The 15157-nt window shown below is 47.8% G+C and overlaps 2 protein-coding genes across 2 annotated transcripts; both read right to left on the reverse strand.

Annotated features, from left to right (window-relative positions):
• Positions 1 to 686: 686 nt before the first annotated feature.
• On the reverse strand, positions 687 to 9375 carry mapk15 (mitogen-activated protein kinase 15). Its single transcript, XM_035428328.1, has 14 exons — positions 8653 to 9375; positions 7962 to 8060; positions 7580 to 7609; positions 7304 to 7394; positions 6645 to 6775; positions 6278 to 6441; positions 5799 to 5938; positions 5235 to 5292; positions 4059 to 4196; positions 3497 to 3602; positions 2846 to 3053; positions 2597 to 2724; positions 2219 to 2356; positions 687 to 1347 (listed from the first exon to the last, which is right to left on the reverse strand). The coding sequence occupies exons 1-14, from the start codon at positions 8719 to 8721 to the stop codon at positions 1159 to 1161; spliced, it is 1689 nt and encodes a 562-aa protein (XP_035284219.1). The 5' UTR covers positions 8722 to 9375; the 3' UTR covers positions 687 to 1158.
• Positions 9376 to 10001: 626 nt separating this feature from the next.
• vps28 (VPS28 subunit of ESCRT-I) lies at positions 10002 to 15111 on the reverse strand. Its single transcript, XM_035430263.1, has 11 exons — positions 15036 to 15111; positions 14190 to 14244; positions 13845 to 13873; positions 13469 to 13506; positions 13182 to 13271; positions 12545 to 12650; positions 12287 to 12388; positions 12108 to 12161; positions 11767 to 11858; positions 10361 to 10550; positions 10002 to 10317 (listed from the first exon to the last, which is right to left on the reverse strand). Exons 2-10 carry the CDS (start codon positions 14227 to 14229, stop codon positions 10430 to 10432), a joined length of 672 nt encoding a protein of 223 aa, XP_035286154.1. The 5' UTR covers positions 14230 to 14244; positions 15036 to 15111; the 3' UTR covers positions 10002 to 10317; positions 10361 to 10429.
• Positions 15112 to 15157: the final 46 nt, after the last annotated feature.

Here is a 15157-nt window from a genome sequence, read left to right on the forward strand (position 1 = left end):
TATATATATATATATATATATATATATATATATATATATATATATAATCCAGTATACATTATATTATAATATATGCACTGTATGACCAGAAGTATCATCCCTTGGTCTGGGGCTGTTCTTCGTGGTTTGGGCTAGGCCCCTTAGTACCAGTGTAAGCAAATCTTAATGCTACAGCATACAATCACACTCTAGATGATTCTGTGCTTCCCCAATAGTTTCCTGTTTCAGCATGACAAATATCCAGAGCACACAGCAATGTCCACATAGAAATTATTTTGTCAAGAACAATGTGGAAGATCTTGACTGCCCTGCACAGAGCCCTGACCTCAACCGCATCCAATACCTTTGCGATCAATTTGAAAGCCAACTGCGAGCCAGCCCTAATTAGCCAATCAGTGCCCGATCTCACTAATGCTCTTCTGGCTGAATGGAGGCAAATCCCCACAGTAATGCTCCAACATCTAGTATAAAGCCTTCCCAAAAAGTGTGGACATTGTTATAGCAGCAAAGGGTGGACCAACTCCATATTGATGCCCATAATTTTGGACGAGATGTTGGATGTCAGGTGTCCACATACTCTCTCTCTCTCTCTCTATATATATATATATATATATATAGTATACACGAGAGAGAGAAAGAGAATGTCTGAAAACAGTAATAGCGAAGCTGTAGAGAAACGAGAGATGTTCTGTAAGTCCCTTTACCATAATTTTATCTGCGGAAGCACAACACAGAGAAATGTGAACTACCCAGACATTTTAGACATTTGTGCTAAATCACAGTTTCTGTTTCATAATTACCGAGCGATATTTTTTTTGACTGGCAGCCTAAGCACATTTTATTCCATGACACACCTGTGTCACATCGGTTGCCGTGGCGATCATTTTATTGCAGGTCGTCACAGTTTGTAAATGGCTTCCCAGTGTTAGCGGTTATTCACAGTTCATTCAGACTGACTTCAGATTCTCGTCTCGAAGTGCAACTGCTGGCGAAGAGGGGAGTCACCCAGCCGACACGGAGGCCCTCATCAGCCCTCTACCGTCGCCGTGGTTATGCACGTAGCCGCGGCAACTCCTGTGGGTGCTCTGGAAAGCCCCAGGGGGCGTGTCGTGTGAGGCCCCCCCCCCCCCCCCCGCTCCGTGGCTTTGCTAGCTGTCGCTAGCTGTTGCGGGTCCTGCGCAGGTTCTCCAGCTCGGTCCTGTTGATGGTGCCGTAGGCCTGTGAGTAGCTGCCCAGCTTGGCCCGCGGGTCCCCCGCCGCCCCCACGTTGGCTGAGTTCTGGAACACCTTCCTGCTGTACCTGGGGGGGGCGCGCGTCTCCCGGGCCGGGGACGGGCCGGGCTGGCTCTGCACCCCCCCCCCCGCCAGGAAGAGAAAAGACACGGGTCTCACTCATCTCCAAATGCAACAGGACGGCCCGTCAAACTGTCAGTCACAATCAACATTTTATTTCATACAGCGAGCAGCCGATTCAGCAATCAGGACGTTATGGTAAGAGCTGTGTGAGTTACGGCAGAGGGAGGGTTGGGGTAAGAGCTGTGTGAGTTACAGCAGAGGGAGGTTATGGTAAGAGCTATGTAAGTTACGGCAGAGGGAGGTTATAGTAAGAGCTGTATGAGTTACAGCAGAGGGAGGTTATGGTAAGAGCTGTGTGAGTTACAGCAGAGGGAGGTTATAGTAAGAGCTGTGTGGGTTACAGCAGAGGGAGGTTATGGTAAGAGCTGTGTGAGTTATGGCAGAGGGAGGGTTGGGGTAAGAGCTGTGTGAGTTACAGCAGAGGGAGGGTTGGGGTAAGAGCTGTGTGAGTTACAGCAGAGGGAGGTTATGGTAAGAGCTGTGTAAGTTACGGCAGAGGGAGGTTATAGTAAGAGCTGTATGAGTTACAGCAGAGGGAGGTTATGGTAAGAGCTGTGTGAGTTACAGCAGAGGGAGGTTATGGTAAGAGCTGTGTGAGTTACAGCAGAGGGAGGTTATAGTAAGAGCTGTGTGGGTTACAGCAGAGGGAGGTTATGGTAAGAGCTGTGTGAGTTATGGCAGAGGGAGGGTTGGGGTAAGAGCTGTGTGAGTTATGGCAGAGGGAGGGTTGGGGTAAGAGCTGTGTGAGTTACGGCAGAGGGAGATTATGGTAAGAGCTGTGTGAGTTACAGCAGAGGGAGGTTATGGTAAGAGCTGTGTGAGTTACAGCAGAGGGAGGTTATGGTAAGAGCAGGGGACTGACCGCTTGTGTAGAGGTAATGGCACCTCTGGCGGCTGCAGGTTCGATGCGACGCAGCAGTGGGTTGTTTTGGGGGTGTGGGAAGTCCAGGGTGCTGGTGCGGGCGTGAGACGTGGGGGCAGAACACCCACGCTGCAGAACCTGTGGGAACCAACCAATGAGAAGCAGCCAAACCTCAACCTTACTACAACAGGAACCAACCTATACCCATCACTTACCAACCAATGAGAAGCAGCCAAACCTCAACCTTACTACAACAGGAACCAACCTATACCAATCACTTACCAACCAATGAGAAGCAGCCAAAACTCAACCTTACTACAAGAGGAACCAATCTATACCCATCGCTACTTGCGTTTCCGGAAGTGAAGTAGTACTCACACTAGTGCTGTTAGCGCCATCTGGTGGTTGCACTACTGCATTCTCCTGCCTCCCTTTGGCACCCAGGGGGCGCTGTTGATTGGCTGGCACTGAGGGGTTTTGTGTGGGAGGAGCCAAAGCATTCGAACCTGGGCAGACAGCAAATGACTGATTACTGCAGATCATTTATGTGTGTATGTGCTCGTGTGTACCTGTGTGTGTGTGTGTGTGTATCTGTACCTGTGTGTGTGTGTGTGTGTGTATCTGTACCTGTGTGTGTGATGGAGTTGTAGGGCACGGGTTTGCATCTCTCCCTGGTGGGGGGGGCTTGGGGGGGGACAGCAGGGGAGGGCTCAGAGGCCTCTGATTGGGCCTGCCCTCCATCTTCCCTCCTCACCTGATCACCAGACTCCGCCCCCCGCCCCGCCCCCTGTTTCAGCTGCGTCCGACGGAGGATACTCCGCTTCTCCAGGATCATCTGAGGCACAGAATAACAGAGGCTCATTCATCCATCCATTCATTCATTCATTCATTCAGCCTTTATTTAAACCTCTGAGAGGCCCTCATTTGCCGAGTCACAACAGAACAACATCAGATAAGACAAATACAAACAGACGGATTTAAACTCATGAGCAAGTTCTGGAATTGTTTTAGCGACAATAATCGCTAAAATATCTTTAGTGTATTTTGTGAAATATTCCATGTGCTTTGGGCACTGAAGTGGAATGCAGATCGACCCAGATCGCAGTGAACAGTGAGATCAGTAAAAGGATCAGCCAGCCCTGGGAAGCTGTATGATGTGTGGTACCATTCCAGAGCAGAAGAGATGATCAATAGGAAAGTATCAGTCTGGAATGGCTCACCACGGTACAGTCAGGACACACAACCCGACTCCGGCCAGTGGGGGGCGCTGGACCTTACCTCATACAGTTTGTTGCGATACTGTGCCACAGAGAGCTGGACCCAGTCATCCACAGGCAGGACCACCTCATAGGACAGGCTGGGCTCCTGGGCGGGGTTATGGAACCTGCAGGGTAGGAGGCCCATTACAGGACTGTGGTAAGCCCCTCCTACTCCACATTACTACACTAACCCCACCTCCTCCACATTATTACACTAAGCCCCTCCTCCTCCTCCACATTATTACACTAAGCCCCTCCTCCTCCTCCACATTATTACACTAAGCCCCTCCTCCTCCTCCACATTATTACACTAAGCCCCTCCTCCTCCTCCACATTATTACACTAAGCCCCTCCTCCTCCTCCACATTATTACACTAACCCCACCTCCTCCTCCACATTATTACACTAAGCCCTTCCCCCTCCTTCTCCACATTATTACACTAAGCCCCTCCTCCACATTATTACACTAAGCCTCTCCCCCTCATTATGACACCAGTGCTCGTACCTGCAGACGTAGGGGTGCTGCAGGGCCTGTCTCTGCACTAAGCCCCTCCCCCTCATTATGACACCAGTGCTCGTACCTGCAGACGTAGGGGTGCTGTAGGGCCTGTTCTGCGCTCAGCCTCTTATCAGGGTTAAACACAAGCAGCTGCTGCAAAAGGTCCAGAGCATCAGGAGCCACTGAGGCAGGCAGCATCTCCACCAGAGGCACCTGCGGCCTGAGGACCAAGAGCTCATCAGCTTACTGCAGAGATCAGCTTGCACTGCACAGAGATCAGTTCACACTGCACAGAAATCAGCTCACACTGCAGAGATTAGTTCACACTGCACAGAAATCAGCTCACACTATGTAGAGATCAGCTCACACTGCACAGAGATCAGCTCAGTCACACTGCAGAGATCAGCACACACTGGAGAGATGAGCTCACACTGCACAGAGATCAGCTCAGTCACACTGCAGAGATCAGTTCACACTGCACAGAAATCAGCTCACACTGCAGAGATTAGTTCACACTGCACAGAAATCAGCTCACACTATGTAGAGATGAGCTCACACTGCACAGAGATCAGCTCAGTCACACTGCAGAGATCAGCTCACACTGGACAGATCAGCTCACACTATACAGAGATCAGTTCACACTGCACAGAGATCAGTTCACACTATACAGAGATCAGCTCACACTGCACAGAGATCAGCTCAGTCACATTGCAGAGATCAGCACACACTGGAGAGATCAGCTCACACTGTGCAGAGATCAGCTCAGTCACACTGCAGAGATCAGCTCACACTGCATAGAGATCAGCCCACACAGTACAGAGATCAGCTCACACTGCACAGAGATCAGCTCATACTGCACAGAGATCAGCTCATGCTGTATAGAGATCAGCTCACACTGCACAGAGATCAGCTCAGTCACATTGCAGAGATCAGCACACACTGGAGAGATCAGCTCACACTGTGCAGAGATCAGCTCAGTCACACTGCAGAGATCAGCTCACACTGCATAGAGATCAGCCCACACAGTACAGAGATCAGCTCACACTGCACAGAGATCAGCTCATATTGCACAGAGATCAGCTCATGCTGTATAGAGATCAGCTCACACTGCACAGAGATCAGCTCACTGCATAGAGATCAGCTTACTCTGCAGAGATCAGCTAACACTGCACAGAGATTAGCTCACACTGTATAGAGATCAGCCCATTCACACACTGTAGCGATCAGTGTTGGTGTTGTTCTGGGGTGTTGTACTCACCGAAGCAGCATTCTCTGTATGACAGAGGCCCCATACTCAGAGTGAATGGACTGCACATCTGAAATGAGTCACTGACAGATTCAGCACAGAACAGTGTGCAATGAACTGCACCACAATCCAGTCTCTGGCTGGAGACTGTGCCTGCTGTACACACACACACACACACACACACACACACACAGCACATCCCTGCCTAGTACACACACACACACACACACACACAGCACATCCCTGCCTAGTACACACACACACACACACACACAGAGCACATCCCTGCCTAGTGTACACACACACACACACTGTACATCCCTGCCTAGTACACACACACACACACACACACACACAGCACATCCCTGCCTAGTGTACACACACACACACACTGTACATCCCTGCCTAGTAAACACACACACACACAGAAACATCACTGCGTAGTAAACACACACACACACAGAAACATCACTGCGTAGTATACACACACACACACACACACATACACATGCACGCACACTCACACTCTCTCTCTCACACACACACACACACACACACAGGCTGTTCCTCTCTCACCCTCGGCAGAAGGGCGGGGCACCGTGCTCAGGATCCGCTCCACCTGGTTGATGGTGGAGGTTCCGGGGAAAAGCGGTTTCCCAAGCAGCATCTCACCCAGGATGCACCCCACACTCCACATGTCCACACCTTTGGTGTACCTGCACAATCAGTCACATGACCACAACTTTAGTGTACCTACATGACCAGGGCATTAGTGCACCTGCAGAGCACAATTAGTCACATGACCAGGGTGTTAGTGCACCTGCAGAGCATAATAAGTCACATGACCAGGGCATAAGTGCACCTTCATAGCATAATCCGTCACATGACCAGGGCATTAGTGCACCTGCAGAGCATAATTATTCACATGACACAGATAAGTTGGAGGAGTAGCCCAGTCACCCAGCAGGAGGCGCCATCTGTAGTGCTGTGCTGTTAAACACAACACGCCTTCATTAAGGCACAAAGCCAGCGTGACCTCTGACCCCTGTGCGTACCTGGGGGAGCCCAGCAGGATTTCGGGGGCCCGGTACCAGCGCGTGGCCACGTACTCCGTGAGCGTGGGGTTCCCCTCCTCCTCCTGCACCTGCTTCAGCGAGCGGGCCAGCCCAAAATCACACAGCTTCACCTGGCACTCCCTGTCCAACAGCACATTAGAGGGCTACAGGGAGAGAGACACAGGCTTATTACACACACACACACACACACACACACACACACCTCGCTCTCTCTCTCTCACACACACACACACACACACACACCTCGCTCTCTCTCTCTCACACACACACACACACACACCTCTCTCTCTCTCTCACACACACACACACACACACGCGCAGTAAAGCAGCGGGCGCTGGGCCGTACCTTCTGGTCCCTGTGGATCACGTTCCCAGAGTGCAGGTACTTGGTGGCAGTGAGGATCTGGTAAATGACGTAGCGCTTGTGAATGTCCTTCAGCAGGCTCCCCTTCTTAATGACCGCGTGCAGATCTGTCTCTGCGGGAAGCCCTCGGCCAATCAGAGACCAGAAACATAAAGCGCAGCCCACCGAGCAACCAATCACACCGCACAGAACATGCGGCCCAGCCCACCGATTTCATGATGCAACATTTAATTAAATGCTCAAAAAAGGCCTAGATTAACCCTGAGGGAGGACGAACACTTGATATATGTTTTTACGTGTGAATTATACGTTCTACCAACCCCTGAGGCCAAACATGGAGCATAATCCCAGAGTATCTTACCCATGCACTCAAACACCAGGTATCATACCCATGCACTTAAGCACCAGGTATCTTACCCATGCACTCAAACACCAGGTATCTTACCCATGCACTCAAACACCAGGTATCATACCCATGAACTCAAACACCAGGTATCTTACCCATGCACTCAAACACCAGGTATCTTACCCATGCACTCAAACACCAGGTATCATACCCATGCACTCAAACACCAGGTATCATACCCATGCACTCAAACACCAGGTATCTTACCCATGCACTCAAACACCAGGTATCTTACCCATGTACTCAAACACCAGGTAGATGTCCTTGTCGTTCAGAGCCCGAATGACATTGAGCAGCTTGATGATGTTGAGATGATCTCCAAACTCCTAAATTAATAACATTAGAGTCACGTTACTGCCTTTAATGATCTCACAACCATAACAAAATACAATAATCATAAACATCCATCTCATGTACAACAGTTTCAGCAATGTTGTGAGAAATACACGCAGACTCTTTAATAGAGCTAGATTGTGTGTCTGTGTGTGTGTGTGTGTGTGTGAATTCTTACCTGAAGGAACATGATCTCTCTGAACGTCCTCTGTCGAATGAACCAAAAGAGCCAATCAGGGAACAGTAAGAAAAAGCCAATCATAGGAAACTAGCAGGTACATAAAGCCAATCAGAGAAGAGGAACAATAAACAAACTTTCATTGCACCAGAATTAGCCTGATTGAAGAGCCACAGAATGTAACTTGGGGCGTGCGTGTGTGTGTGTGAGAGAGAGAAAGAGAGAGAGAGAGCTAGATGTGTGTGTGTGTGTGTGTGAGAGAGAGAGAGAGAGGTGTGTGTGTGTGTGTGTGTGTGAGACAGAGAGAGAGAGATTTGTATGTGTGTGTGTGAGAGAGAGAGAGATTTGTGTGTGTGTGTGCATGCGTGCATGTGTGTGTCACCTGTGCATCGGTCCTGTTCCTGAAGGCATCAAAGATCTTCTTCACGGCTACAACCTCTCCACTTCTCCTGTCCACAGCCTTCCACACGATCCCATAGGCCTGCAGGAGAGGGGGTGGGGGGAGAGGGGGGTGGAGAGAGAGGGAGAAAAAGAGAGAGGGGGAGAGAGGAGGAGGTATGATGTTATTGCTGGGGGTGTACTGTGACAGAGTCCTCATTGTGATCTCAGCAAAGCAGCTGTCAGAGCCCACACCCACACCCCACACACACACACACACACACATGCACACCTGCCCCCAGGTGCACCCTGCTGCAGCTAACCTGGGGAACCAGCATGGGCAGTGTGAAAATGTGTGTGTGCGTGCGTATGTGCAAGTGTGTGTATGTGTGTGTACATATGTGTGTTCATGTGTGCGTATGTCTTTGTATAAAATGTGTGTGTGCAGATTGTGATCCTGCATTATAGCATCAGAACGCAATTAAACTATTTATATAATTATGGTTTGTAATGGAAAAACAAGACCTTATTTCAGTCTGTGGGAATGGTCACGTGACCAAATCACTACAGAAGAGAAACGTCATCCAAAAGGACCAAATCACTCCACACACGCACGCGCACACGCACACGCACACACACACTAAATTGCAGAATTAATAAGCACTTGACAGAATAGCAGAAACAGTTACACTCACCCCTTTCCCCAGCCTTTTCTTAATGTCATACTTCTGGGAGATGTGCTCTTCAACTTCAGAGATGTTCATCGTGTAAATGATCTAAGCTTACAACTAAGATAACAGACAGTAGAACATAATATAACTGAAATCAAATTGGATGAAATAATTGATATCCTAGCCATTAACGGACTACGTGAATAAGAGACTCTATTAATTGACAGGCAATACAAGAAACGTTATTTCGGTGTTTCCCCGGAAATGCTATAGCCACGCTAATGTGTAGGATCTAGGGTCGAACGGGTCGAACCCAGTCATACGGTTCAGCGCCTCTCGACAGGTAAAGGTTTCACAACCAAGGTCTCCAGGTTTTGTCACGGGCTACTACGCCAGACTGCAGGCGGGTTTGTGTTTGCCCAGTTCCTGTTACTTTGGCAACCTCCAACAGCTCAGCTGACCTTCCAAGTTTTAGTAGGTTAGCCAGTTAGCAATCTAGCTTTCAGTCGAGCTCGTCTTAACCCGTCATTGATATACAATGCTAATACACTTAATTATTAGGTGTGCTATCCCAAGCCTTCTTCCGCCCTATTAATCCAAGTATTTATTTTAAACTCTCGCCCGATGTCCGTATGCTCAGATCTCGTAGCCCGACTCCTACAATCGCATTGGATGCAAACAGTCCGCTTCTGTTCGTTTAGGAAGTCCTCTGTCGCCCGGGAGACGCTCGCAACACGACAAACCTGCAGAGCGTCTGTTCTTAAAGGTGTCGCAGCTTCAACACACATGCATGACAGAATGCACTTATCTCATAGTGAATGCAGGGTTGAGTTTACTTCAGCAGGTGAACAAGTCAGTAGAGTCTTAACTGTCTTAATGCTCTGGGGGGGGGGGGGGGGTGTGAAGTTGTTGAGGTGTGAAGACATGTATATGCAGAGGTGAAAACACTGCAAGAATTTCATTTCATTTAGTACTTTTTATTTCTAAAAAGAGGTTACATGCATTTTTACTAAACTTTGTTTATTTACAAAGAAGAAGGTAAAATAAATACAGACGTTCTTTGATGCTGCAGAAGAGTGAGAAACGGTTGGGTCAGACAAACCCCGTGTCCTAATACAGCCCTGCACAGCCCCATATAACACCAGCACAGACACTGCCAGTACAATAACTAAACATATGATTAACATAGAGGGAAAATGCGTTTCCTTTGCCACCAGGCCAGGCTGGTCCAAGCACTTCTGAGCTTGTGTTAGGACCTGGGGAAAAGATGTGTGTGTACCCAGTTATGATTATAAAACATACTCAACAATCACTTCTTGATTAATATACTACACCGAGTAAATCACAGGTTCACAAAAAAAATTTTCTCCTCAAGTATTTTCAGAAATGAGCGTCACCAAATAGTCACTCATTTCCCCAACAGTTGATCAGATGATTTAGGTTCTTTGAAGAAAAAGAAAAAAAATACTATAAAAGCACAAAAGATTTCAGCGGAACAGGCTCCATGACATCACCATTATACCCACAATCCTCTGGGCTCTTCAGGTGACGTATTTAGAAGGAGCATGCTCATTGGAGGAATGAATCACAGGCCATAAAACTCAAACTAAGGCCACACATTCTCCTCCGCACTGTGACATTAACAGATCAGAGAACAGAAACGGTCGACTCCCCACTCTTACGCCCCACCCCCTGCCCCACGCCCCGCCCCCTGCCTCATGCCCCGCCCCCTGCCCCGCCCCCACGGCCCAATCTGAAGAACAGGAAGTGGAGAGACGGGCGAGTCCCTCGGCCCGGCGCTTCAGGAGGCGTGCAGGAAGCGGTTGAAGGCATTATAAGCTGATTCCAGATCAAACAGCATCTGCCGAACCTGAGAGTCATCCAGCTCGTCAGAGGCAGACATACTGCTCAGTGTGGATAACCTGGAGAGAGAGAGAGAGAGAGGGAGAGGGAGAGGGAGAGGGAGGGAGGGAGGGAGGGAGGGAGGGAGGGAGAGGGAGGGAGGGAGGGAGGGAGAGAGGGAGAGGGAGGGAGGGGGAGAAATTTCAATTTTAACTGTCGCACTACCTGAACTATAGTCAAGATAGTGCTTTTAAATACAAAGCAACACAAGCAGCCATAACGCAGACTTCAGGAGCAGATATTTTGGGCTACGTAAGAGCACAAATCACAGAAACGAGCCATGTGACAGGTAGTGCACAGCAAACAGCTTCATTATTTTAAAGTTGATGCTTAAAATGCCTTTAATCGCCTTTAAACGATTTTACAAAACGTTTAACAATTAAACTTTTAGAAGTCACAGCCCTAAATGGTGTACATGCGTTTGTGTGTGTGCAGGTGTGTGCAGGAGAGGGCAGGTGAGTACAGGTGTGTGCAGGAGTGGGCAGGTGAGTACAGGTGTGTGCAGGAGTGGGCAGGTGAGTACAGGTGTGTGTAGGAGTGGGCAGGTGAGTACAGGTGTGTGCAGGAGTGGGCAGGTGAGTACAGGTGTGTGCAGGAGTGGGCAGGTGAGTACAGGTGTGTGCAGGAGTGGGCAGGTGAGTACAGGTGTGTGCAGGAGTGGGCATGAGAAAAAAGGTGTGTGCAGGAGTGGGCAGATGAGTACAGGTGTGGGCAGGTGAGTACAGGTGTGTGCAGGTGAGTACAGGTGTGTGCAGGAGTGGGCAGGTGAGTACAGGTGAGTACAGGAGTGGGCAGGTGAGTACAGGTGTATGCAGGAGTGGGCAGGTGAGTACAGGTGTGTGCAGGTGAGTACAGGTGTATGCAGGAGTGGGCAGGTGAGTACAGGTGTGTGCAGGTGAGTACAGGTGTATGCAGGAGTGGGCAGGTGAGTACAGGAGTGGGCAGGTGAGTACAGGTGTGTGCAGGAGTGGGCAGGTGAGTACAGGTGTGTGCAGGAGTGGGCAGGTGAGTACAGGTGTGTGCAGGAGTGGGCAGGTGAGTACAGGTGTGGGCAGGTAAGTACAGGTGTGTGCAGGAGTGGGCAGGTGAGTACAGGTGTGTGCAGGTGAGTACAGGTGTGTGCAGGAGTGGGCAGGTGAGTACAGGTGTGGGCAGGTAAGTACAGGTGTGTGCAGGAGTGGGCAGGTGAGTACAGGTGTGTGCAGGTGTGTACAGGTGTTCAGGGCGGAGCCATACCACAGGCTGACTTTATCCTTGGCCTCAAACTCTGGGGGCATGTTACTCATCCTGTTCATGGTCTCCATCAACTCCCTGAGGTCTGGCTGGATCTGACCAATCAAAAAACAGCACGCGATCACATGACTGTCCGAAACGGCCTGAAAACAAGACTCTACCACTGCAAACTATCAATGTGATAAAGCCCTTTAATAAAGGCAGACTGGAACATATATAACCACATACATATATATATATATATATATATATATATATATATATATATATAGATGCATATCAACCTTTAGAGGGCATAACATGTGTAACTGACTCAGGGGAAGTAACAGGTGTGACTGCACTACCTCATCCATGGCCCTGATCTCCAGACGCAGCTTATCCATCACTGTGATGAAGAGCTACAGGAGAGCAAGAGAGAGCAAACATGAGACACACACACACACACGCGCACACACACACACAGGCACACGCACACGCACACGCGCACACACACACACAGGTAGAAATAACTACAGTGACTCACAGAAACAATGTCGGCGATGCAGCGGTTCAGGTTGCCTTTGTCATCCTTGATGGTGATTGGTCGATCCTCCTTGATCCTCTCCATGGCAAGAGGACAGTCGAGCTGAAATCACACGTTCTGTCTTACAAGGCCTGACACCACATACCCAGCATGCATTGCCCGTGTGTGTGTGTGTGTGTGTGTGTGTGTGAGGAAGAGAAAGAGCACATATGAGTGGTTATGTGTGAGTGTCCATTTGTACTTGTGTGTGTGACTCACTCTGTACTTCCGGCAGAAGTCATCAATAGAGCCCACGTCGGACCCCTGGACCTGTTTGAAAGCAGCTTTATACTGAACCAGCAACCTGGAGCACGCACCTGTGTACCTGTAGGACACTCTCATCAATTAGGCAATCAGCACGGACACCTGCCATCAACAACTCAGCACTGACGCATTGGTCAAACAACCAAAAGGCACTGCCTTAAGCATACAGACATACAGACGCACACACGCAGAGACAGACGGACACACAGACAGACAGAGACAGACAGACACACAGACAGGCAGAGACATACAGGCAAAGACACAGACACACAGACAGGCAGAGACAGACACACAGGCGTGCAGACAGACAGGCATGCAGACAGACATACAGAAAGACGTGCAGACAGACACACAGACAGATGGGCACGCAGACAGACGGGCAGACAGACACGCAGACAGGCGGACAGACGCACAGATGTAGCAGACAGACAGACGGGCAGGGAGACGCACAGACAGACGGACACACAGACATACAGGCAGACAGACGGGCAGACAGACAGACAGACACACAGACAGATGCACAGATGTAGCAGACAGACACACAGACAGACAGGCAGGCAGGCAGACGCGTAGACTGATATGGGGCACTCACTCGTTGGGTGTCACACAGTCTTTGATGTAAGCTTTCTCCAGGGCCTGCAGAGTCTTCACCACAGCAAATAACTCTGCCATGTTATCAAACCTATCAAAACACAATGCTAATGTTATCACACCAGCCAAAAAACAATGCTAATGTAATCATACCTGCCAAAAAAAATGCTGATGTTATCACACCAGGCAAAAACACAACACCAATGTTATCATACCCGCCAAAACACAATGCTAAAGTTATCATACTAGTCAAAACAATGCTCATGCTATCATTTCAGGAGTACTTACTTTTCCCTTTCTCTTGCATTTTTGTACAGCTTCACTTCCTGCATAACAGAAAGAATATCATTTTCAGTTACCTGATGTAGTGCACAGGGCTTCTGCAGGTGATGCACTGCCTATTTCAGAGTATGACTATGACTTTACTATGTAAACTCTGAGTAGTTTATGAGTATGTTTAACATGTTCATGGGCAGAGAAACCACTCTTAATGTGCAAATGAATATTTTTTCCACCCCAAATAATATTTGAGACCCTCAGGCACTTAATTGATTTCAAAATGTAAGAAGACCCTCAACAGATATTACCATTTTACTAGATGTTACTATTTACAAAGTCTGCACCCTCGCCCCCACTCAGAGACAGGTCATGGACAAGGACTTACTTCATACAGTTCAGGCTTATTGGCAGGGGCTAAAATTATGAAATGCAGAGGAAAAATATTGAATAAATTTAATTTGCATTACAATCATATATTAAGCTTCTTTGCAGTGAATTATATATACATATAATATATAAACACATTTTTGCAGTAAATAAGTTTATTTTGATGAACAGATTAGTCCATTTACATTATTTTACAATGCATATTACAAGTTAACTCCACTCCAGTTAAGCATTGTGAAATGTCTGGTCACTGGAGTTTAAATCAAATGAGGAACCATATGTACAAGTGAAGTTTTTAAAAATTCTTCAGGTTGCAAAGAAGAAAAAAAAGAGTAAAACCCACCTCCGCCCATTCCTGCGCTCACCGGAATTCCGTGAAACATGGTGACGTCACCAAACTGGAAATCAAAAAGGGACCAGAGAGGGTTTGTGTGTCGCCGGTTTAATATCAGGAAACTAAAGACACCCCACACATCATTAGTTTCCATCATTACAAAAAATAAAGCCATAACTAAATGCCATCTACATTCACCCTTCCACGGTCTTATGTCTCTGTATCTTATATAGTAATGATGAGAAACAAACGAAGGAATGTCTTGTTCCACATCGCAAACAGTGACAGATCATTCTATAACCACGATAGAGTAACTGCCGGAAACCTAGCCAACGTCACTGTTCAGTCATTTACGGTGTGATACATAAATGCCGATATGTCAATTCACTGGCGAGTCGAGAAAATTAGGATATTAGAAGAATAACTGCAGCTAAGAAAAGACGTCACTATATTGATATGACAATGCAATATGACTCCAAAGTTAGCCAGCTAAACTAACAACAAATGTCTTTAGGACTTGGTTTTATGGTCAGATAAAAGAATAGCTAGCGATATTCAAAATTTAACAACAGATAAAAGGTGTGTACTATACAAATGAGAATAAACGTAAGGTAATATCTGAACACCAGTGTCTTTGTTGTGGATAATCATTGCCTGTGTACGGGAATGTAGCTAATGTTAGCTTGGCTGCTAATAATGATAGCTAATGCGAACTACTTAGGCTAGATTATATAATACGTTTCGTTGTTCGTGACTACGACTTCACAAGTGTGCTGTCTTTTAGCAATTAAATATTCTGATATGCGAAGAATTCCACAGGCTTTCTACTTAAAACGAGGAAATTATTTTACTCACCTCTGGTCTAATTTTAATATCACCACAAACACACCCCGTTAGCCTAATACATCACTTCCTGTAGCTCATAAAGCTGTCTAGTAGTGTGCCTGTTTTATTTTTTATGTTTTTAAAATACACAT

This window comes from Anguilla anguilla, chromosome 8 (genome assembly GCF_013347855.1).
Source record: "Anguilla anguilla isolate fAngAng1 chromosome 8, fAngAng1.pri, whole genome shotgun sequence".
Taxonomy (NCBI): domain Eukaryota; kingdom Metazoa; phylum Chordata; class Actinopteri; order Anguilliformes; family Anguillidae; genus Anguilla; species Anguilla anguilla.

Coding starts and splice junctions, on each gene's coding strand:
- vps28 (XM_035430263.1), bottom strand. CDS start 14,229: ATGTTTCACGGAATTCCGGTGAGCGCAGGAATGGGCGGAG. Junction 13,272..13,468: donor AATGCAAGAGAAAGGGAAAA/GTAAGTACTCCT, acceptor GTGTTTTGATAG/GTTTGATAACATGGCAGAGT. Junction 12,162..12,286: donor GCATCGCCGACATTGTTTCT/GTGAGTCACTGT, acceptor GCTCTCCTGTAG/CTCTTCATCACAGTGATGGA.
- mapk15 (XM_035428328.1), bottom strand. CDS start 8,721: ATGAACATCTCTGAAGTTGAAGAGCACATCTCCCAGAAGTATGACATT. Junction 8,061..8,652: donor AGAAAAGGCTGGGGAAAGGG/GTGAGTGTAACT, acceptor CCTCTCCTGCAG/GCCTATGGGATCGTGTGGAA. Junction 5,939..6,277: donor ATCCTGCTGGGCTCCCCCAG/GTACGCACAGGG, acceptor CTGATTGTGCAG/GTACACCAAAGGTGTGGACA.